This window comes from Euprymna scolopes, chromosome 38 (genome assembly GCF_053919585.1).
Source record: "Euprymna scolopes isolate OS-2025 chromosome 38, ASM5391958v1, whole genome shotgun sequence".
NCBI lineage: Eukaryota > Metazoa > Mollusca > Cephalopoda > Sepiida > Sepiolidae > Euprymna > Euprymna scolopes.
In genome coordinates this window covers 74,622,864-74,648,260 of record NC_136519.1, presented here as the reverse complement: position 1 = coordinate 74,648,260, position 25,397 = coordinate 74,622,864, and the positions used below count along the sequence as shown (strand labels likewise).

Sequence of the window (25,397 nt, the reverse complement as noted above, 5' to 3'; positions counted from 1 at the left end):
TGCAGATTTCGTATATATTATTGTAGAGTTAATGTTCTATCGATTTTTATATATTATAAAGTTGCACTTTCAAAAATAAAAAATAAAAATATATCCATATGCATTAGCTTGAATCGAAACCGAAATAAAAACTTATGAAAAAAAAAAAAAAAAAAAAAAAAAAATATATATATATATATATATATATATATATATATATATATATATATATATATATATATATATATATATATATATATATATATATATATATATATAAATTGAGTTCTTTCAGCCATAATCAAAACCGAAACCAACACTTATGAAGAATTCTTGGTAATTCTTGGTAAAATTATTTATGATAAGAAATGGAGATACATAACAATTAAATGACCCGGATGTAAGCGTGACACTGAAAATAACACACACAATTGGAAGTTTTCCAGAAAGCATTAAAGGTAAGGGGAGGCAACTCTCTCACTTTCAAAGATTAATTTAATTCCCTCGTCAACCAAGTCACAAGAGTTAAAGCGATAAATACGGAAAGTACACAAAACACATCGACTATTTAAAAAACAAAAACTAAATAAATAATGAAAGAAACTAAAAATATCACGAATATTCTAATTTGAAAATAATAATTACACTTTGGATTTTCTCCCGTTTTATTACAGATTAGCAAGAATTTCCATTACAATTTTTGCAATATAGCAAAATAATTAGTTCTTGCCCAGAAGAGTCTTTAAAAAACAAAATTAAAGAAAATTCTGTGTGATGTATGACCTTGTGACGAAACGAAAACATCATATTCCAAAAATCACCTAAATTGATGAAGTAGTTTTATTTGAATAAAAAAAATCCAAATGAGTATCTGAGAAGTGACTGTCTCCAAAATATTTCAAGAAACAAATGGAGATAACTCAACAATAATTCATACTCACTAGATTTATGTTGTAATGTCTACGAATTCCCATTAATCACTTAAAAATGATTTTCTTTATAAAAATAAAACTGTTGAATCAATTTATGTGATTTTTGGAAAATGATATTCTTGTTTAGTCAGGTGTACATACATCGTGCATATTTTTCTTTATCTTTTGTTTTTAACATAGCGGGAATTTCTGACAAGAACCAAATAAATATATATATTTTTTCAAGAAAAATTGTTTATAATAATGTGAATTTTTTTCCATATTATCGATGTGGTCCATTTTGTCAGAAAGGAATACTATATCTAATTTTAAATCTATGCATGACACAAATGTATTTTTATTTTTTTTTACACAGTGGTCACCACTTATCAAGGCCCGGAAGCCACTCGGGGATAAGGGTTATTGCAAGTACAGTACGTTAGTGTGGAGATTTAATGAAGTGTTTACTTAAGGGGAGGAGTTATCAGGAATTTGTTTACGTTGGACTTGAAGACGTCCAGGTTGTAGTCAGGTGGGAAGCAGGCAGACGGAACAGAGTTCCACAGGCGTGCAGTTCCAAGAAAGAAGCTTGGTTCATGGAATCTACGTTTTGATTTAGGCACAGATAAAGAGTGGGGAAAACTTTTGACAGTGGATTCAGCTAGACGGGTGTTTTTCGTAAAAGATTGGCGAGGGGGGACCAGAGATTGGAGCTCGGACGAGCACTTGCCATGGAAATAATGGTACAACAAAGACAGGCTTGCAACGTCTCTTCTGTGGGAGAGAAGTTGCAGGGAAGAGAAAAGGGCATCCCCCACTAAGCCACAAAGTCTATTTTGTACTCTGTCAAGGCAGGATAGGCTGTTTTTAGTAGCTCCTGCCCAGATGTGGCAGCAGTACTCCATCCTGAATTTTTACAGACAATTCTTTAATGGGTTTTTAGTCAGTTAAAATTGTTTTTAAGGGGTTAAAAATGTGTCAAAATTGAAAAGATTGTTATTCATTTTGTACATTCATCTTAGTTAATTTTAAATTTTTAACCAGTTCATGTGTGTGGTACAATGGTAACGCCACTAGCTTTGAATGCCGCAGCTTTGCTTTTAGTTTCGATTCTGGCTGATGGCACCCTAATATTGCTGTTTGACTTTTAAAATCATGACTCTTTTATGATATATATGAAATCTAGACAAATTAAAATATCATATTTAAGCGTATTTTATGATCGGGCAAAAACCCAGTGCTCCCTCTGTTCCCGCTAATGTATATCTAATTTATAAAACTCGCTCTGTCTGTTTATCTATCTCCATATTTTCAAACTCTATCTCCTCCGAAACTAAAAGTCGCAGAGAGGCGTTAGAGGCCTCAAGTGATTGGATGTTTTATGGGCCATTCTTTTATGGGGTTTTAGCCGGTTAAAATATTTCTTAAGGAATCAAAAATAAGTCAATTGTTATACATTTGGTACATTCATCTTCGTTTATTTTTCATTTTTAATTACAAAATTTTAAAAGATTTTTCTTTTTCAATTTTGACTCATTTTTTGACCCTTTACAATCTATTTTAACCGGCTAAAAACACATAAAAGAACAGTCTGTAAAAAATCCAGTCATTTGAGGTCTTCAGCGCCGCTCTGTGACTTTTAGCTTTTGAAGAGATAGAGTTTTTTAAATATACAGACAGACAGACAGACAGACATATAGCCTTTTATTATATACTAGCAAGGGGTACCCGGCGTTGCCCGGGTTTTTTTCGGGTGTGTGAAAAAAACCCGAAAATGTGAAAAAAACAGGTGCCTGTGAAAAAAAAAACGAAACCTTCACGACGCGCAGTTGGAAAATAGTAAAGTGTTAAAAAAAACAGGTGCGCGTTTTTGATTGACGTGACGGCGATAGGTATTCAGCAGTAAACATTTTGTGCGGGACAGTTTTGAATGAGGTGAATAAATCGGTTTGTTTGTTTTTAAAAACCCGCTCCCTGTTTATTAGGAGGAGCGAAATGAAAGCTACAGTCTGATATGACGAAGTCGACATTGAACAAACGTTACTTAGCTCTCTTGAGACAACTGGCTTTCGGCCTGTTGTATTTATTTGCTCCCCCACCGAGCAAATTAGGCACAAGGCCAATTTTTAATGTGAGGAGTCAAGGGAAGGGGAAGGGAAAATGGGGACCAGCTCCCGAGAGGAGGGAAATGGGAGCTGGTTAAAGGTCAAGCATGTGGGGTTGCCCCCACATCTGGTCTTTGCTAGTCATAGCTAGTCCTAGCTAGTCATAGCTTGCAGCATCTGCCGGAACAGATACTACACTTTGATCATGTCACCCGGGCCCCGGAGGGCGCGCGGGCAAGTGTGGCTTTCAGCCTGTGATTAGAGTCGAGTTTCGCTTTTTTATACCGAAAACCGAATGTAACGCGTGCCGATGCGGGAAATGTGGAATAATTAACGTTTAAAAGCCAATAAAATTAAATAGACAGGCGTGCTCCGTGGTTAAGTGTGAGATATTACAATTTATAGATAATATAAAAAGTTTTAAGAAGTTGTGAACCGAGCAAGCGCTTCTCTGAAAGAAGCCTTTTGTGGACATCGAGGAAAAGCGTACATACATACATACATACATACATACATACATATACACATTTTCGCTTTTATATATATAGACTAGCGAGGGGTACCTGGCGTTGCCCGGGTGTTTGGAGGTGTGTGTGGAAACTTCGGGTGTGGGGGGGGGGGGTGAAAAAAAAGTAAGTATGAGGATCGAACCTGAACCGTTGAGGCAAAGTTGTAAATATAAGTGTGAAAAAAAAAAAAGTGCGATGTTAACCAATGCCCCACCGCGAGATGCTAACGGAAACACGTTTGAATTTATTTAATTACTTGGATTTGGCAGGTGCCCGTTTTAATGAGTTAATGAGGTCAAGTTGGACTGCGGGATAGTATTTCATTTACTGTGGGAACGCTTCCCAAGATGTTATAGGAAAAAGACTAACCCACATGTAGCGAGCGAAAATTGTTGAATATTTATCTTACCGAAATCGAGCAAATTAAATAGACAGGCGAGCTTCGTTGTTAACTGTGAGATATTACGATTTATATGCGATATAAAAAGTTTTAAAAAGTTGTTAGGCGACCGATCGCTTCTCTGAAAAAAGCCTTTTGTAGACATACAGAAAAAGCGAACACACATACATACATACATTTTCGCTTATATATATATATATATATATATATATATATATATATGTTTTCTCTTGACATGTGTTAGACGTACTTTTCTTTGTTATTTATCCACTTCTGTCTTTCTTTCTAACTGCGTCATAGTTTCCCTTCCTTTTTTATTTTTACGTTTTTATCTTATTTTATTTTATTTTATGTTTTATATTTTATATTATATGCTATTAAGTTTTTCCCTTTTAACAAACAATCTCCTCTCTTCATTTTAAGTTATTTTAATTTAATTTCTTTCTATTCTTAATTTTTAATTTCTAATTATAAATATAATCTATATTTCTCACCCCCCATCCCTGCTCTTTTTTCCTTTCTTTCACTCCTCCCTCTCCCCTCTCGATCCAGCACTTCAACTCTTGTTTTTTTTAATACCCATACATAATTTAAAACAATCTTTTCCTTCTAATTTATTTTGGCTTAGATCGTCTGACGAGATCGGCAGGATAATTTTATTGTCTTGTCTATCAAAACAACTTGTAATGAAGTTTTATGATTAAAGTTAGATTCTGTAGATTAAAATATTTACAAATATATTTAAGTTAAGAATTTATTTTTTGAAACAAGGAATATATGGAGAAAAATTATATTTATTTCCTTAATCCATGGATTTTCAATAATGGAGAAAATTAAATACAAATGGATTAAGGAAATCTCCAGAATTTAGCTTTAATTATTAAACTTATATATTGTTTTATTTTTTAAATATTGAGCTTTACCTTTTTGGCTAGAATTGTCCTGAAATTATTACCTCAATGTAATATTTGACAAGACAATTCACTTGATTTCTTATATGTGACTTATCTCATATATATATATATATATATATATATATATATCAAAATGCTAATTAGTAAAAACCTGAAGAGAGTGCTCAATACTACTGCAGAGCAAATATGCGTTTTATTTTTTTATTACCGTTTTTCTGTTTTGTTTTGTCTTACAAAACCTGTAAGGTCTGACAAGGCTGCTGGATCGTAGATATGGTCTGGCAACCGAAACATGTGTAACAAAACAGATAGATGGTAATAAAAAAATAAAACGTAGATATATATATATATATATATATATATATATATATATATATATATATATATAAATACCAACCTGGTAATTTCTACGATTCGGCGGAGTACATAAAGCACCTAGCCTATCGAAATGGTCACCCATCTAATACTGACCAGACTTATCGTTGCTTATATATATATATATATATATATATATATATATATATATATATATATATATATATATAAGCAATGATAAGTCTGGTCAGTATTAGATGGTTAAATTAGATAGGCTAGGTGCTTTATGTACTCTGCCGAATCGTAGAAATTACCAGGTTGGTATTTGGGGGCGCATTTAATTCACTGGGAGTGATGCACTCCCAAGTAAACTTGCCTGGCGAGTAAGCAACAATAATGCTGGTATAAATATGATATATACACTCTAATACACCTCTGCCTGTTATTGCTTACTAAGTTTCATTGGATTTATATCAACTAAACAACATTTCATGGACTACACACACACATACACATGCACACTAGACCATCTATAAAAAATTAAACATCCAATGTAGCAGCAAATCCTGGGAACATCAACCTGAAAGAACAGTTGGAAATTGCTTATATACCATACATTACGACCATATAATCCCTACAGCCACCTACCTTGAAAATGCTGCTGTGAAACCTGACATAGTTATATGGAATAAGTCAGAGAGAGAGAGTTGCAATCTTGATTGAAGTGAGTGTTCCTAATGGTGGCGGTCTGAACAGAGCTGAAAGAGAGAAACGAACCAAATACCAAGGTCTCATGTATGATATGAAAAGAAACTGGAATCTTAGAGGGATATCAATCATACCAGTTATCATAGGTGCCACAGGGCTTATGAAGAAGAACCTGAAGTCCTACCTAACTAATATTTCTGGTGAACCAAGTGCAAAAGAGATCCAGACAATTGCACTTAAGGGAACAACGAGGATAGTAAAAAGAGCTCTCGGTTGGTTTCAATAAAAAGCAGGGCAATGTTGGCAGCTGGTTTGGCTGCCCCATATCCAACGGTACAACCTTCAAAGGAAGAAAATTTTAAAAAATGCACACACACACACACACACACACACACACACACACACACACACACACACACACATATATATATATAAACATTACACACTTATTTTTATTTATTTATTCTTTTACTTTTTTAGGTCACTACCGATATGTCGATTTGTGTTCCGTTCATCATGGTGGTCAGTTCTACAAATGGGCCTTCAATAGCCAATACGGATTCGCAGGGAACGTTCTCGCCTATGCCGAACGGTATCGATCAGTCCTTCAGTCCAAAAAAATGGAAGGAGGTTTTTTGAAAGCTTTAACTCTGTCGAAATTAAGGTGAGTGCGGGGTTTACCTAATTTTATTCATTTATTTTAGAGATGTGAGATGCAGCTCTATAACGAAAACGTTGTATAGAAGGAAAGACAAAACCTCTTTTAAAACAATGACGCACGGATTTATTTCAGTAGCAGAATGTTGGACGGTGTCAGAGTAAAGAAAATGAAACGTTAAAAATTCTTCCAGACTGTCAAAGGTCAACCAACAATTATCTATAATATAAATCTAACCTGTCTGTTCAAATGTATGTATGTATGTATGTATGCATGTCAGGTCAGGTCTGGTACCATGTAACCCAGTACTACCTGCCTCATGGTCGGGTCACTGGCGACTAAACTGGTTCCCCCACCAGACTTGTTTGGTGAGGAGGATGGCTAGTTTCCCTGAAGGATTAAAAACAAGATCTTTCAAAGGGCGAATGAACTCTTTTTCGGGGTCAACGGCCAACTAGCACCATGTGCGTTTGTGTGTATGTATGCATGTGCTGGGGTGGAGAGGGCTCCCATAAACCGTGATGAAGGCAACCTTTCTAGGAGAAACAAATCTGTGATTTAAAAAACTATAAAGCGGGAGACCAATACCCGCATTAAGCTGGTCTGCGGTTTAACTTGTTGCTGGCTATCTTGCTCTTGCTTGTTGCTGGAGTTCAACATTTTGAACCTGTAGAGAGACTTAGTTGTCGTACAAAGCTAAGACTCTGAAACATCATCTGTGTATAGATACTCCCTCGGGCATTTGTCTATTAAAATGGTCCTGTGGCGATGGAAGTCATTTTTGGACTCATGGACTTTAAGTGTCTGAGGGGGTGACACTCGTCTGACAAGACGTTGCAATCATCATCATGTATGTATGTATGTATAAACTTTCGACAGAGGCGACGGGTTTTCACGAGATCGGTATCGTTTTAAAGCACGACCCTTTGGACAACAAATATCGAAAAATTGGCTAAAAACATTAATTCCTTCACACTCAACTGGCCACTTTTCTACAGGGAGGGGTCGCTTTTTTCGCCGATATTTTCGAAAGTCATCCCCTTCTTTTCGATTGACTAGCCTTAATTTAAAAAATTGTCATTTCCGGTTTGGTGATGGGCGCAACAGCAAAGACGTCATATTTTTTTTTTCACATTCTTTTCCTCCTTTTTTCGGCATGGGTTCGAGTTTGCCTGCTTATTACCACTTTTTTTTGTTTTGCTCAACACACACCTCCGAGCACCCAGGCAACGCCGGGCACCCAGGCTAGTCTACATTAAACCATTTTTGTAATAACTTGGTTCATGTTAATTGCAGTGAAATGCTGTTCTTGAGCAGTTCTAGGAAGTCCGCCTCCCCAAGCTTTGCTTTCTCTTATTGAGAGGGGTTAGTTTATGGCTGATCGCCTGTGTCGCCCTTACCGGGGAATACCGACGGGGCTGCTCAAGCACTTTTTGTAGGTGCTGACTTCTCAATCCCACTTTCCGACCCTGGTGTTATAGTTGTTGCAGTGGGAGAGAACTATATATCCTATCAGTGAGGAGACTACTGCTAATAGCTGAACCGCCATTACTACCTCAAGAATTAGTGAAGCTGGATGATGAGCAGTTAGCCCTAGAGAAAGAGCTTAGTAGGGTCATTGAGGAGGTTTAAAGGATGGGGGCTGGAACAAGGACCTAAACTGTCAAAAGGCAAAACGACAAAAGCTACCAGGGCACCCATAAAAAGAGTTAACATTACTCTCCAAGGACTTGTCCCAGACAACACATCCCTGACAGAGCTGAACCAGATTTCATATTGTTGTGGTAGGATCCACCTAATTAGCATACGTGGAGTATCAACCATATAAATATGGTTGGTACCGTAAAGAAGGAAGAGACCCAACAAGAGACCCAACAAGTGACCCAACGAGAACGAGAGTCGACGACCACCCAGCCGACACTTTCTCCAGGGACAGTCTCCCCATGGCTATACCAAAGGACTCTGTGTAAATATTGTATATACTTTCTTGCTCTCAATATATATGTTCTATTTTACTTTTGTGTTGTAGTTATTTATTTCCATGGGTTCAGTCGAGCTTCAACGTATATATTGCAGGACTCTATCCAGCCTTTGTTGGTTTGTAAAAATATGAGAGATGCCCTAGTCGATTAGCAATAAACTAACCTCTTCTCAAAAGGAGAAGGCAAGTCTGTGCAGGTAGACCCCTTAGAACTGCACGAGACCAGTCAACATGAAAACAAGCCATTTTAACAATTATCTAGACAATGATCTAGAAGGTGTCTCCAAACTATGACCCGCAAGCCGAATCCGGCCCACCAAATCTTTAATCTGGCTTACGGAGCTCTTATGGAAAATGTAAAAATATATGTAAAATAGAAATTTTTTTGAAAAAGCGGAAATGTGTGAAAATAATGTCATGGTTTTGCTTTCTGTTCCGAAAATGATTAAATGACTGAGGTTTTGGAGAACCAGTTTTGTCTAAAAGCAAAGCTAATGGGTAAAACAAGTATAAAACATGTCAGGGTCATTTTTTAATTTTTTTTGTTTTTATTTTTTTTATTTTTATTTTTTTTATGTTTTTTTTTTTCATTTATTTATTTATTTTTTATTTATTTATTTATTTTATTTATTTATTTATTTATTTTATTTATTTATTTATTTTATTAATTTATTTATTTTTTAAAATTATTTTGGCCCATGTAGCTCTAAAAAGTCAGTAGTATGTCTTCCTCCCCATTCGAAAACTTTGAAGATCCCCTGGTCAAGACTCCGTTGGCTTTGGAGCCGATGGAAACCTGCTGTACACCTGTTGATACTCAGTTGTAGTAACAATGCTTTAAGGATAATTTCTCTCTTTTTCAGATCATATATGTGCAAAGTGGAATACATTCCAGTCGAAGAAACATCCGAAAAACAACCATGTAGTGTGGGGTGAGTCACAGAAGAAAAACAGTTTACTAACAATTTTTGCCAAAATAATATCTCTCACCTCTCATTTTTTTAAAAATTAATGTCATCTCTATATGATGTTCTCTAGAGTAACAACACGAAGCTAGATACTCCACCAGACTAGATGAATTCTTTGTCCTGGAATCCAGTAAACCCGAAGAGACTTAAAGAAAGACGTGGCATAGTTAACAATTTTGACCAAACAAATATCTCTCACCTCTCATTTTATTTTTTAATTAATGACATCTCTATATGATGTTGTCTATAGTAACAACGCGAAGCTAGCTACTCCACCAGACTAGATGAATTCTTTGTCCTGGAATCCAGTAAACCCGAAGAGACTAAATATAAAATATAAAAAGAAAAACGTGGCATAGTTAACAATTTTGACCAAAATGATATCTCTCACCTCTTTTTTTTTTTTTAATGAGAATCTCAATAATTTTTAGATTATGGATTTTTTTTGTTTGAAATTATGATGATTTATTGCTCATTCGAACTTGAGTTTGAATGCTGCTCAGACACAATCCCCGAGTCTCTTCAGTCTCTATGTACAATGGTCTGTCAGGTCAATCTGACACAAGTAAACCTTGATTTAATATTTAAAACAACAAAGTATTTAAAGATCCTCTGGATATGGCTACACTTAACTGACTTATACAAAGATGTTTGCATCTTCTCTGAGTCATGTTGCCTATAGTAACGACATTAAGCTGGATACTCCACCAGACTAGATAAATTCTTATCCTGGAATCCAGTACGACAAAGAGACCTAAAACAACAGATACCATTCTGTAATTAACGGATTAATAAGTGAGATGAAAATTAATATTACACACTTCTTTACTAATTCAACAGTTGAATATTTATTAGACTGGCAGGACCTGTGGAAATTCCACGGTAGTATCCGTGAGCTGTTGTTTATTTCTGCCATTCTTTAAAATATTTCCATTCTATCGACTTTCAGTGCAACTGCAGACCCCATGATGTTATTATCACTTTTGTTAAAACTAAAACAAACTTATCTGAGTAAGTTGGTTAATACAGTTCTAGAATATGGAGGGAGGTTTATTCCCAAAACACTTGTAGGAGTTTGCGACATTTCCATTCTATGAACTATGTGAACATAGACTCCACAATATTATTATGCCATCCTCGAATATTAACAGATACTACATCTTGAAATATTTATTTGCACAAAATATATATATATATATATAAAAAAAAGATTACAAATTGAATAAGTTAGGCACAAGGCAATCAAAAGTGTGGATATAATGTGTCGTTGGTAATTTTTTTGTCACAAATAATCAAAATTGTCTATCCTACTCTTAACTTGAATTACTTCAGTCACCAGAATACCACATTCACTCCAGGAACTGTCCTACTTAAGATAAACCCAAATTTGAAAAACTTTTTTCGAAACATAAATATATCCAAAGATTACATTTCATTGACGACGGAGTTGGGGATAAAAAAAAATGGTCAATCTTAGAGTGGGGATTGGATGCAAGTGTGGGAGAAAAGAAAAAAGTGGGAAGTGGGTGGAGTCCTTCAAAGATTAGTGCAAATAGGGAGAACGGCCAGCGACAAAAAAAAAAAAAAAATACAAAAATGGGGAGTGGGCATCTTGGAGGCTTTCTATTAACTAAAGGGCTGGGGCCGGACAGGACAGGGAATCGCATGTGTCATGCTAATGCAGGGAACACACGCTCCATTTCTTACACAAAATTCCGAATTATCGAAATTTAATGAAATTTGCAATCAATTTTCAATCAATTACATATTTTATATAAAAAAATAAATAAAAGTTCCTGAATTTTTTAGATGAGTATTGAGGTTTTGTATTACTGTACACATAGATTCGAAAAAGTTGTCAAAAAACAAATATATAACAAATAAATGTTATCAAAGGCAAGATAAGTTACTTTTCTACCTAACTGGATATATTTTTGTGTTTTTATTCAATGTAACATGTTTATTCAGCTCGCAAAGCATACCGTGTTTACCGATGTATTGGAAAATTCAAAATGGCGGCCGACACTCTCTTTAACATGGTAAGTTTGGAAAAATGTGTTATAAATAATAAATTATACAAAATACTATTAAAAAAAACACCGAATATATGTCAACTAATGTCACGGTAACATATAATGAGCGAATTTCTAACAGTATTTTGTCTAGTTTATTATTTATAACATCTTTTCCTGAACTTACCGTGTTAAAGAGAGTGTCGGCTGCCATTTTGAATTTTCCAATACATACATCGGTAAACACTGTATGGTTTTCGAGCTGAATAAACATGTTACATTGAATAAAAACACGAAAAATATATCCAGTTAGGTAGAAAAGTAACTTATCTTGCCTTTGATAACATTTATTTGTTATATATTTGTTTTTTGACAACTTTTTCGAATCTATGTGTACAGTAATACAAACCCGAGTATTGATAACGCGCATTATTTGGATGAACAGTCCGAATAATCCAAATAAATAACGTTTTCAAATTTTGCATGAAAGATTTGAAAAAAAAAAAACAAAAAAAAAAAACTGGAAATGTAAGAGAATTAGATGAAAGCAACCCTATAACAAAAAAATAGTGACTAAAACATACATCTAAGGATCCCTCCAGAGCGTTGCTTAAACGTCTCTTCTGGGTGTGCGGTATACACCCTCAAATTTGCAATTGATCGGAGGTAATTGTCCCCGTTTAAAACTCATATATACAAATTTGGTTGTGATAAATTATTTGTTTTCTAAGGTACGTAACTCTTCAATTTTTATAAAAAGTTATTTCCCCTGAATCACTTTAATTTCTATAAATACATTGACGTAAAATGAGAAACGTTAACATTTCGGTCTGCTGTATTTTCAACTGTGATTAGGCGCGCGCGCGCGCGCGTGTGTGTGTGGCAGATTTTCTGCGGTTATATGATATATATATATATATATATATATATATATATATATATATATATATATATAAAGTATTTGCAAAGTTATATATATATATTTATATATATAACTTTGCAAATACTTTCAATTTTAGCAAAAATGCTAGACAGATAGACACAATGTTAATTTTATTTTTTATTTCGGACTATTAGTCTCATCTTTATTAGTTGTTGTTTGTTTGTTTTTATTGGTTCACAACGTTTCGGCCAACTTCCTCTGGCCTTCGTCAGGTGGTAACCGCGACGGATAGGAACTTCGAATCTCTTAACTGCATTCTCAGCCAACAGTGCCATCCGTAGTTGTCGTCGTCTCACCACATTTTTGACCAATTACCTCTGGCACGCTTTGGGTGGGATTGAAACCGCTATCTTCAGACAATGTTCATCTGGAACCGTAGAGATTCAACGTCTCTATCAACTGCGCCACGGGCCCCGAAGGGCGATCAAGGTTGGATTCTTTGATCTTATAAATCCATATTTATTCATTATCTGATCTTCCATAGTCGGGTCCGTACCGATTGGTATATATATATTATTCCTTAATTGGAATTTTTTTATTTTGAGATGAGCATTTTTATGTTAATTTTATTTTTTATTTCGGACTATTAGTCTCATCTTTATTAGTTGTTGTTTGTTTGTTTTTATTGGTTCACAACGTTTCGGCCAACTTCCTCTGGCCTTCGTCAGGTGGTAACCGCGACGGATAGGAACTTCGAATCTCTTAACTGCATTCTCAGCCAACACTGCCATCCGTAGTTGTCGTCGTCTCACCACATTTTTGACCAATTACCTCTGGCACGCTTTGGGTGGGATTGAAACCGCTATCTTCAGACAATGTTCAAGATGAGACTAATAGTCCGAAATAAAAAATAAAATTAACATAAAAATGCTCATCTCAAAATAAAAAAATTCCAATTAAGGAATAATATATAGATAGACACAATGTTTATCCTATTCAACAACAACAACAACAACAACAACACGCACACACACACACATATATATATATAACTACTTCATTTACTCACATAAATTAATATACGAAAGTATAGATTTATGCGTAAACTTTAAGTATTTACTTCAAAAGTGCTCAATACGTAGGTAGAGCTAGTTAGTAATTTATAAAATATATATGGCGATTAAGCTACACTGAATATTCGGCGTTTCATCCACTCTAGGATTCGTCAGGCTTATGCACGAATTCTGTGGTTGTTTGTTTTTATATGGTCCTCTTGTGTTGAGGGTTTTAGTTAGCCAATCAGCTTTCTAGTATCCACCGTGCCCCTTCCTATCAGCCAATGGGCATGAATTTTATCGAACAAAGGATCTGTTTTAAAACTAGTTTAGTGGTTTAAGGAAGACGTTTTTTTATATATATAAATATACATGTGTGCATACATATATGCACATATATATACATATATATATATATACATACATATATGTGTGATCGTTTATGTATATTCATGTTTATTTAATTTATTTATTTGTTTGTTTTCTATTGTTTTTGTTAGTTTTAAAACTATTTTGTATCGCTATCCTAGAGTAAATTTTATTTTGTGAACACAGTTATTTGCTATTTCTCTTCTACAGTTTAATAGATTTTGGGGTTCTTTAAAGTGCAGGATAGCAAATTTTTCATGAAGGCATAATTTACATAGGTCGTCTAAATGCCTACACGTGGTAGCTTGTCTTATTATTTTCCATTAGACTACCGGCGAATGTCCGCTTTCTTTGAGTTCCCAGTATTTATTCGCTAGTGTTGTTTTTATACGGTGTTTTTTATTGTTGAATGTACTTTTGTGGTCATAGTATCGGGTTTTGAAATCTAAGGAAGTCATGCCTATGTAATATTTCTCGCAAATATTGTTGCCTGATAAACTATGCTTTTTGTTAGACATTTATTTTTAACTGGGCAAAGTGTGCGGTGTCTACAGTTGCATTTATCTTGTTCGTTATTAGTATTTTTTATTTATAGTAAGGTTGTTCTTGTTAATAGTAACTACTCCAATTTACGTAAACCTTAAGTCCAATCACCCACCATCAATTATAAAACACATCTCTAAAACACATCTCTAACTCGATCGTAAGTAGACTCAGTAATAACTCAACCAATATCTACGAAACAGCCCTAAAAAATAGTGGATACAAAAATATCGATATCAAATATAAGCAACAAAACACCAATAACTATAATAAAATTAAAAATAGAAGAAAAAGAACTATAATCTGGTATACGGCCCCATACAATCAAATGTTAAAAACAAAACTTGGCAAGAAATTTCTAGATCTTATTGAAAAAACACTTTCCCGCAACCAACCCCTTACACAAAATCTTCAATAAAAATACCTTAAAGTTATCCTACAGTTGTTGTGAAAATTTAGAGATGATAATTAAAGCACATAATAAAAAAATACTAAATAAAAACAATGTAAACAACAACAAAATAAACAATAAAAAAGTAGACACCATGACAAAAATAAAACTAACACTAGCAGAAATAATAATCATAGAACCATACTTAAAAGATAACGCTACTCCAATTTACGTAAACCATAAGTCCAATCACCCACCATCAATTATAAAACACATATCTAAAACGCATCTCTAACTCGATCATAAGTAGACTCAGTAATAACTCAAGCAATGAAAATGTGTTTTTATCTAAGTTTAACGTGACGTCCAGGAAGTTTGTTATTTTTATGTTAGCTGATATGTCTGCTTTTAGGTCTAATTTTTTCATTTCCTTGTGTATGATTTTCTTAAAGTTTTCTCCCTTGACTTTGTTGGAGTTTTTTATTATAGCTAGTCCGTCATCTCTATATAGGCCGATATCCGTAGTATCGAATATGCTTGTGAGAGTATATAGAATGAATAATCCCACAAGATCTGATACCTCTGCAGAGTCCTTGGCACCCATCGCCAAATCAAACGAATTGTTCATTTTAGTTTTTATCCATTGGTTATTGTTATTTATTAGAACTGATTTTCTACATTTTTTAATGATGTTGATTTCTTCCGAGGATATATCAGTGTATGCCTCAGCAAATTCTAGGGCAATGTTAAAAAGTTCTTCGGATATCGAGGGATAAAAGTCTATGATGTCAAACTGTAATAATAATAATAACGAACCAACCCCGGACTGTAATAATAATAATAACAAACCACCCCCAGAAAAGAACAACCATACCCTAAATAAAAATACTAATAACGAACAAGATAAATGCAACTATAGACACCGCACACTTTGCCCAGTTAAAAATAAATGTCTAACAAAAAGCGTAGTTTATCAGGCAACAATATTTGCGGAAGAAAACCCGAATAACAAGAAATATTACATAGGCATGACTTCCTTAGATTTCAAAACCCGATACTATGACCACAAAAGTACATTCAACAATAAAAAAACACCGTATAAAGACAACACTAGCGAATAAATACTGGGAACTCCAAGAAAGCGGGCATTCGCCGGTAGTCTAATGGAAAATAATAAGACAAGCTACCACCTGTAGGCATTTAGACGACCTATGTAAATTATGCCTTCATGAAAAATTTGCTATCCTGCACTTAAAAGAACCCCAAAATCTATTAAACTGTAGAAGAGAAATAGCAAATAACTGTGTTCACAAAATAAAACTTACTCTAGGATAGCGATACAAAATAGTTTTAAAACTAACAAAAACAATAGAAAACAAACAAATAAATAAATTAAATAAACATGAATATACATAAACGATCACACATATATGTATGTATATATATATATATATGCATATATATGTGCATATATGTATATACAGATATGTATATTTATATATATATATAAAAAAGAAAGAAATGTCTTCCTTAAACCACTAAACTAGTTTTAAAACAGATCCTTTGTTCGATAAAATGCATGCCCATTGGCTGATAGGAAGGGGCACGGTGGATACTAGAAAGCTGATTGGCTAACTAAAACCCTCAACACAAGAGGACCATATAAAAACAATAAACAACCACAGAATTCGCGCATAAGCCTGACGAATCCTAGAGTGGATGAAACGCCGAATATTCAGTGTAGCTTAATCGCCATATATATTTTATAAATTACTATATATATCTCTCTTTCTCTCTCTCTCTCTCTCTCTCTCTCTCTCTATATATATATATATATATATATATATGTATATATATATATATATATATATATATATATTATTTATAAAATATAATTGTCCACTTTTAAAAATAATACAAATGCCGCTCCCCATTTGGGGATCCAAAAATTGGTTAAAGGGAAAATTATTCCATTCTTGCATTTAGGTAAAAATGCACTTTCGTATATATAATTGAATTCATTTCCATAAGTATCGCAAAAACAAAAACACACACACACACACACACACACACACATATATATATATATATATATATATATATATATATATATATATATAAAGGTATATCCTGGGTTGCTCGGTATTGGTACGGACTCCTATACACTTTCCGGCCCTTTTTTTTTATAATTATGCCGCAAAATCACGCTAGGAGACCGCACCGGTTCTCGTTAAATCAGCGAAATTAAGCAGCGTTGAACTTGGTTAGTACTAGATGGGTGACCACTTGGCAATACTAAGCGCTGTATAGGGGTGGACGGCAACATATCCATGTAAAAAATAGTTACATTTAAAAACAAGATAAAAAATAAAAATAAAATAAAAATAAATGCATGTTTAGCAAGCCTCTTAGTATAACAGGCTAATTTAACTCATTTTGCCACGGTGGAACAACCGTCATATGGGCTGAAGTTCTGTTCTCAAGTTTATAGCGAAGTTCTCTGAAGCGAATATACGTTTTTTTTTGTTTTTTGTTTTTTTTTTTCATTATTATTTTTCTTATATAGTTTTTTATTTTTTTATTTTTACTGATGGTTGGTTTGAATAAGACAAAACAGTGGTATGTTTGCAAAAGTGTGTATGAACACAGGTAAAATAAAATAGTATGTCAAAGAAAAACTGCTCCCAGATTGCATCGGAATTTCATCGTAATTTCTTCTATACATCGTGCCTGGAAGAGTCCATATATTCATGGTATAATGTAGTTCACCATCACCCTATAAGAATGGGTCACCACTTATCATCAACACCCGGGAGCCACTCGAAACAACTGGCGAAAAGGACAGAATATTACAGGAAATGGATTGATTAACTAAGAGGGTGACTCATCATGGATTTTGTTTGCGTTAAACTTGAAGACGATCATGCTGTAGTCGGCATGGAAGCAGCTACGTGGTATCTTGTTTCACAGAACAGGCGGAATATTTCTTAAAAGGTATCGGTTATCTAAGAGAACGTCTCGAGAAATATTTGTTTACATTTGATTTGAAGATGATCATGCTGTAGTCGTCTGGGGAGCAGCTCTGTGATATCTTGTTTCACAGAATGGGCGGAATATTTCTTAAGGTGAATTGATTGTCTAAGAGAACGCCTCGATAAATATTTGTTTACATTAGACTTGAAGACGATCATGCTGTAGTCAGTTTGGAAGCAGCTTTGTGGTATTAAACTTAAGGGCGAGGATGTATGCACCTAACGTCAAATTTTGAATTCGTACACTGACATTTATTGTAATCATGTTTAAACCAATTTACAGGTTTTTTTTTTACCGCCCCCCTCCCTCTATAGGCACTCCTTGCGTTTACTGAAAATTAATGAGGATACCTGTGTAGTCTTTCTCCAAGTTCTGAACTTCTTATAAGCATTTCTATGCTTTTTTCTTTTACCTTCTATAATTTTGAACTCATAAATAAAATGTAATAAAATTTGGTTATCGCATAATTATCTGTAGCAGTCGACATTACTACAATCGCGTACTCGGTCACGTGATTGAGAGCTGGCCTCCGGTTGGATAAGCCGGAAAGAAAAAGGATTTCAAATCTCGAGCCGCGATATCAAGCTCCTGCCTGTGATTGTAGCAATTTCGACTGCTACAGATAATTATCTTCGTTGGTTTTATTCTATAAACTAAAAGAACCTCCTATGAATAAAACCCGGTACATTCGCAATCGACTCGTTATTTGGTTGAACATAACAATAAAAACGCAAGATAATTATGTTAGTTTTTTTTTCGTAACTCCCAATTTCCTTATTTTGTCCTTTAGTTCTCATATTCCATGAGAGATATTTCTGACAAAGAGGAAAGAATTGCTGTTTTCTGAGTCAGAGTCTATTCCTTCTAACACTTATCGTTTGCAATACTATTTTTAGCCCTTTATATCAAGTGGCGTTATGCCTTGTCTGGAGCGATTTTCATAAAACCATAAGACTATTCTTTTTGACTTTCCCTACTTATATATAAAAGCCGCCTTGTGTGTGTGTTGTGTGTGTGTGAGTTCGTTCCCTATGGACTCCGAAACGACTGGGCTGATTTAAAAAAAATATTCACACAAATGTACTTTATGTCTGGAAATGTTCTTAGATAGGTTTTGTATCAGAATCGATAAGTATCGAAAATCGATCGTAAAAAAAATCCCATCAAAGAAAGAACAGTTTAATTTCAACCAAGTTCACATCCTTATACAACCTAACATCACAAGTGCATTTGAAAAGTTTTTTTCACGCACAAGCAGAAGGGCCCAGTGTATGAAATAAACATCAGATTCTTTGATAAGACAGGAGCGCATTCGAAACGAATGTTTCTGTTTAAGGCACAATTGGACCATGACTTAACTTTTACATTTTAAACTTTAATACAAGCCATGAAATAATTTTATTAAGTAGATTCTCTACAGTGCAATGTAGATTGCAATGTATTGTGGACTAAGTCACTGCGAGGATGCATGGTAAGTTTTCTCCCAGTGAACCATGGTGGGTCCCCAACTAGAGCAGGCAATCAATCCAGTTGATTGAAAAGTGGATGATATCACCGATTTTGATGGCAATAAAAGTATTGGACGGGTGAAACATTTGTTGATCGTCATTTAATCCCGGGCAACGTCGCGTCCTCCTACTAGTAAATAAAAAAAAATAAAAGTAACGAAAGGAAAATGTACATTTGTCCAAATATAATTAAACTATATTAATAAATACAAAGTAGATGATATAAGGATCGTAACAGATTAAATAAATGATGTCCGTCCATCGTTTGCAAAGATGACTGTGATCATACAATTGTTCCTATTTACAATGCCTCCCCACGGGACAGAGTTAGAAGAACAGATGGTATTTATTTGCTCCCCCACCGAGCAAATTAGGCACAAGGCCGATTTTTAAAGTGAGGAGTGAAGGGGAAATGGGGACCAACTCCCCGGGGAGTAGGGGAGCTGGATAGTGACAATTGGTATGAAGGGTTGCCCCTACATTGACCAAGGTCTTATATGTGGAGTTGCCCCCACATATGGTCTTTGCTTGCAGTATCTGCCGGAACAGATGGTATTTATTTGCTCCCCCACTGAGCAAATTAGGCACAAGGCCGATTTTTAATGTGAGGAGTGAAGGGAGGGGGAAGGGAAAAAGGGGACCAGCTCCCGAGAGGTGGGAAATGGGAGCTGGTTAATGGTCAGGCATGTGGGGTTGCCCCCACATCTGGTCTTTGCTAGTCATAGCTAGTCATAGCTTGCAGCATCTGCCGGAACAGATGGTGTTTATTTGCTCCCCCACTGAGCAAATTAGGCACAAGGCCGTTTTTAATGTGAGGTAAAAACCAGCTCCCCTAAAAGTAGGCAAAAAGGGGGCACTCTGGTTACCAAAAATAATAATTGTCCCAGTATAGAGGGTTTCCCCTCCATTGACTGGTACACATTATCTTAAGTGCAGCATCTGGCGGAACAGATGGTATTTATTTGCTCCCCCACCGAGCAAATTAGGCACAAGGCCAATTTTTAATGTGAGGAGTGAAGGGAGGGGGAAGGGAAAAAGGGGACCAGCTCCCGAGAGGTGGGAAATGGGAGCTGGTTAAAGGTCAGGCATGTGGGGTTGCCCCCACATCTGGTCTTTGCTAGTCATAGGTAGTCATAGCTTGCAGCATCTGCCGGAACAGATACTACACTTTGATCTTGTCCTGAAGGCCAAGAAAGTGATCACACAATTGTTCTGTGGGTTCGAAAACAGCTTGTAAGACAGATTCGAACTCTAAAGTATTTCCTGCATGCTGGACACCGGTGGATTAATTCTGTATCAGGGTTGTTGACTGCTCTGTCTTTTCTAATGTCACGTTTTCTCTTGTGTTCTTTCGTTTCGTGCGGATTCAGCGATTGTAACTCATTTGTGAGTTGCGGCACGCCAGGAACATCTACCTTGGGTTAGTTTTTTTTTCTCGTGAGTTAGAACACGAACCGAACCGTTTGAGGGAGACATGTAAATTCTCCTTGAACCGTTTCCACTGTCTTCCTGCGGGTCTTTTTCCTTTGGACAGTTCACCGTAAAAGAGCTGTTTTGGGAGCCTTGAATCAGGCACGTGGCATATACGACCTGCCTAACTAACCTGGCATGGCTCTAACATGATGTGTACTGACGGAAGGTTGAATAAACGAACACAATATTATAATGTAGAGCACATGAGCGTGTGGGAACATATCAGCAGCAGCGAAGCATGGCTAGCTTGCAAGGAGATTAGCAGCAGCAGCTGCAGCCGAAAAAGCGCATATGCAAATTTGGAAGTGTGTGCGACAAGAAAAAGGGAAAAAAGGAGAAAAAAGGAGAAAAATACACCATGTGGTCGGGGAAGCAAAGTGTGCGTCAAAGAAAATGGACGTGTAAAGTCGAAGATGAGAATGGGCCGGCTATGCCTAGCATGCGGTCGGAAGAAAGAGAAACGGCCAGACTAGATGGACATGTGGCAGCGAGAGACTTTTTAAGTGATGTTGAGACGGGAGAGCAACGGTAATAAAAAAACTTGTTAAAAAAGAAAAAAAAAATGCCGACCCGAATTTTTATTTATTTCCTTTGTTCGTAAGAAACACTGCTTACTTTCGACGAGTTTACAAAAAAAAAAAAAAAAAAAAAACGGAAGTTGTTTGGATCGGTAAAATATATATATTTTTTGCCAGATGCCAGATCGCCAAAATATATATATTTTTTTAATTTTTATTCAATTTTTACTCCAAACAAGGCACAGTGCCACTTTGAAGCAGGGGGCTACTATTAGGGAATTAATTAGCGGGGTCATTATGAAGGGAGAAGAGTAGAAAGATGTTTGTTAACATTACACTTGAACTTCTGCATATCATTGCAGTTGGGAAAGCAGAATCCCGGAAGGGAGTTCGAAAGACCCGCAGTTCTGGGGAAGAAACTATTGGAGTAAAAGGCTTTCTTGCACCTAAGGATCTCCACTGTAAAGGGATGAGACTTAGTAACTTGTCGGGCTTGTCGGGGGTAGTTACGTCGGGGAGGTAGAAGTGTTTGCAGTTCGTCAGAGCATTCACCATTAAAGTATTTGTAGAACAGGCAGAGGGGTGCAACATCTCGTCGATGGGACAGAGGTTGAAGCCTAGATGACAGTTCAGGACCTATCAGGTTGGCGACTCTTTTTTGAACCCTGTCCAGGAGCGAGAGACAAGCAGCAGATGCACCAGCCCAGATGTGACAACAGTACTCCATACATGGGCGAATGGTTGCCTTATAGAGGTCTATGATACTGGCAGGCGTAAGTAGTTTTCTAGCACGGTAGAGGGAGCCAACCTTCCTTGCAGCAGCCTTGGCAATGCTCTCAATTTATCTATTCCAGTTCATATTCCCTGTAAACATTAGGCCGAGGAGTTTAAAAGAAGTACTTTCAGGCAATGTGTTCTTGGCCATTGCTATTGGTGGTAGAGAAGGTTTCTTGTAGTTATTGAAGGAAACAAGCTTAGTCTTAGCAGTATTGAATGAGACCAACCATTTTTGTCCCCATTCCACTACGGATTGGAGGTCATCCTCTAGTATTTCTGCCATTTTCTTGGATATGTGTTTATTTGTTTTCCCCTCATATCTGTTATAGAGAGTGGTGTCATCAGCAAATATACCCATCTCCGAAACAATATTATCAGGGAGGTCGTTTATGAATATCAGGAATAATAGAGGTCCAAGGATAGACCCCTGAGGTACTCCCGCATTTATGTCATATTGTTTGGATGTATGTCCGTCGAGGACAACTTTGATTTTTCTATTACTTAAGAAGGATTTAATTACGTTATGAATTCTTCCAGTGATTCCATATGATCTAATTTTCCTTAGAAGATGTTTCAGGTCCACACACCTGATTGAAAATCAAACAGACGTAGGTTAGCTCTAACGTGCATGGGAATCTATTCAGTCTAAATCTTCGTGGAAGAATTCGTGTTCAGCCGGAGTTATTTTAGATAAGTGCAGATCTATTACACAAAGTAAAGCAAGTGTCATTTAATTAAAAATGTCTTATTTCATTAACAGGTGCTCTGTCTGTCGATTGCCAGAGAATCCAGAAGATACGGATACAGTCGACATGCAACGCACGCACACAGGTAAGTCATCAGATATGACGTCAGGTTCAGGTTTGTCTTATTTATTCCATGTGTATGCTATGCATACATGATAAAGTAAAGTAAGAATAACATCTGACCTTCGTTTTATTTTATTTATTTTATTATTTTTTATTTTATTATTTTTTATTTACTTCATTTATTTATTATTTATTTATCTTTATTTATTTTTTATTTATTTTTTATCATTTTTTATTTATTTATTTGCTTTTTTTATTTATTTATTTGCTTTTTTATTTATTTATTTTTTATTTATATATTTATTTATTTTTTATTCATTTATTTTTATTTACTTCATTTATTTATTATTTATTTATTTATTTATCAGTTTTTATTTATTTATTTGGTTTTTTTATTCATTTATTTATTTATTTGCTTTTTTATTTATTTATTTTTTATTTACTTCATTTATTTTTTATTTATTTATCTTTTTATTTATTTTATATTTATACATTTAGTTATTTTTTATTTATTTATTTATTTGCTTATTTTTCATTTATTTTTTATTTATATATTTACTTATTGTTTATTTATTTATTTTGCTTTTTTATTTATGTATTTATTCATTTATTAATTTATTTATTTATTCTTTTATTTATTTATTCTTTTATTTATTTATTTTCTTTTGTTTTCTTTATTTTTTCTTTATTTATCAATTCTTTGCTTTTTTATTTTTGTTCATACTTGGGGAAGACATATTGACAATGAAACGTAAAGGGGGCTAACTGTGATACGAGTGCAACTCAAATGAGGTAGACGGCAGCAAGATGTTTGTTCACATTACATTTAAATGTTTATACAGTTGGGGAAAGAGGGAGCAGGGAGGGAATTCCAATGGCAGCCTGCCCTCGGAAATAAGGATTCATCCCAAATGAGGCATATTGTTTGTGGCGGGTAAAGGGTTTACTGTAATAATGGTGTTACACAGGGTGAGGAGTTGAGCAACAAGAATTTTATTCACATTACATTTAAATTGATACAGTCAGGGAAACTGGGAGCAGAGAAAGAAATTCCCAAAACCAAATCGTCAAAGGGAAGAATTTATCTTCCGGCATTTAGGTACGTCTATAGAGAACGGGTGCGATTCTGCTACTATTCTGAGAGTCAGGTATGTTCGGTTATTTATGTTGATGACGTACAAGTGCAGTGATTCCACTGGAGCAGATTCTATGAAAATAATTTTTAAACAACAACAGGGAGTTGACAAGCATCACTGCAGTGATGCAACAGATGCTGGAGCTGGACAGAGCATGCGATATTTATTAGGTTAGTCATTCTTTTCTGCATTCTGTCCAAGAGGGGCAACAGTACACCATGCACAGATGAATGTTGCCTTTATCGAGATCTCAAATATTAACAGATGTGAAAAGTTTTCTTTAACCAAGTAGAGGAAGCCTACTTTTTTTCAGCAGACTTGGCAGTATCTTCTATGGACTTATTCTACTTTATTTTACCTGAGGATGTCAGGCTGATAGAAGGACGTATAAACATCTTTTACATTTGTGCTAAACAAAGAAAGACATATCTTAAATCACAACTAATTTTTGTCTATTCCGACATGCTCCTGAAATCTAGTCATGTCTCTCACGAAAAACTCAAACAACCAAGTTGTTTCATATTTACGTTTATTGTGCTTGCAAATTGTTTGTTATCTTGCAGCCGGGAATTTCAGGTGGTGTATACTGGGGGTGTATAATGATGTATATATGTGAGTTTTACAAAATGAACCTCTTTATCTGGTTAACTTGTCGTCTGCTTAATGTGTGTGACGTCATCCAATAGGTTATGATCTAGTGTATAAATGTTTCTGTTGTTGATGTGTGTATAATGGTTATCTGTACATGTCGACATACTAAACAGTTTATAGATAGAAGGACGGATAAACATCTTTTACATTTGTGCTAAACAAAGAACATTTGTGCTAAGCAAAGATACTTTGAATCACAACCATTTTCGTCTGTTTTTTTTTTTACATAGGCATCACCACTTATTAAGGCCAAGAGGCCACTCAAGGATAAGGGTTAAAGAGTGTACAGTAGACATTGGACAATATATTAATCATTAGTAATGAAAATTTGGTAAATTTGATAACTTATATAGAACAGCTCATCAAGAACTTATTTACTTGACTTGAAGACAACCATATTGTAGTCAGCCGGAAAGCAGGAAAACGGAAGACAATTCCACAGGCGTGCAGTTCTAAGAAAGAAGCTTTGTTCATGGAATCTACGTTTAGGTTTAGGCACAGATAAAGAGTGGGGGGAATTATTGATAGTGTGTACAGCTAGACGAGTGTTTCTTGTGAAAGTTTGGCGAGGGGGGGGCATAGATTGAAGCTCAGTTGAACACCTTCCATGAAAATAACGATACATCAGAGACAAACTCGCAACATCTCTTCTGTGAGATAGAGGTTGCAAGGAAGAGAAAAGGACATCTCCTACGAGGCTACGAAGTCTATTTTGAACTCTATCAAGGCAGGACAAGTCCTTTCTAGCAGCTTCTGCCCAGATGTGGCAACAATATTCCATCCTTGGACGT

The 25,397-nt window shown here is 35.2% G+C and overlaps 1 protein-coding gene across 4 annotated transcripts in view; it reads left to right on the top strand.

Moving 5' to 3' along the window:
• LOC145263184 (ceramide kinase-like protein) overlaps positions 1-25,397 on the top strand; it is a 327,568-nt gene that overhangs the window by 260,660 nt on the left and 41,511 nt on the right. For all 4 annotated transcript variants that reach the window (XM_080120237.1, XM_080120236.1, XM_080120239.1 and 1 more), the window contains exons 8-10: positions 6,322-6,505; positions 9,344-9,412; positions 22,771-22,841. In XM_080120237.1, coding sequence (XP_079976363.1) covers positions 6,322-6,505; positions 9,344-9,412; positions 22,771-22,841 — 324 coding nt within the window. The remainder of the gene's footprint in view (positions 1-6,321; positions 6,506-9,343; positions 9,413-22,770; positions 22,842-25,397) is intronic.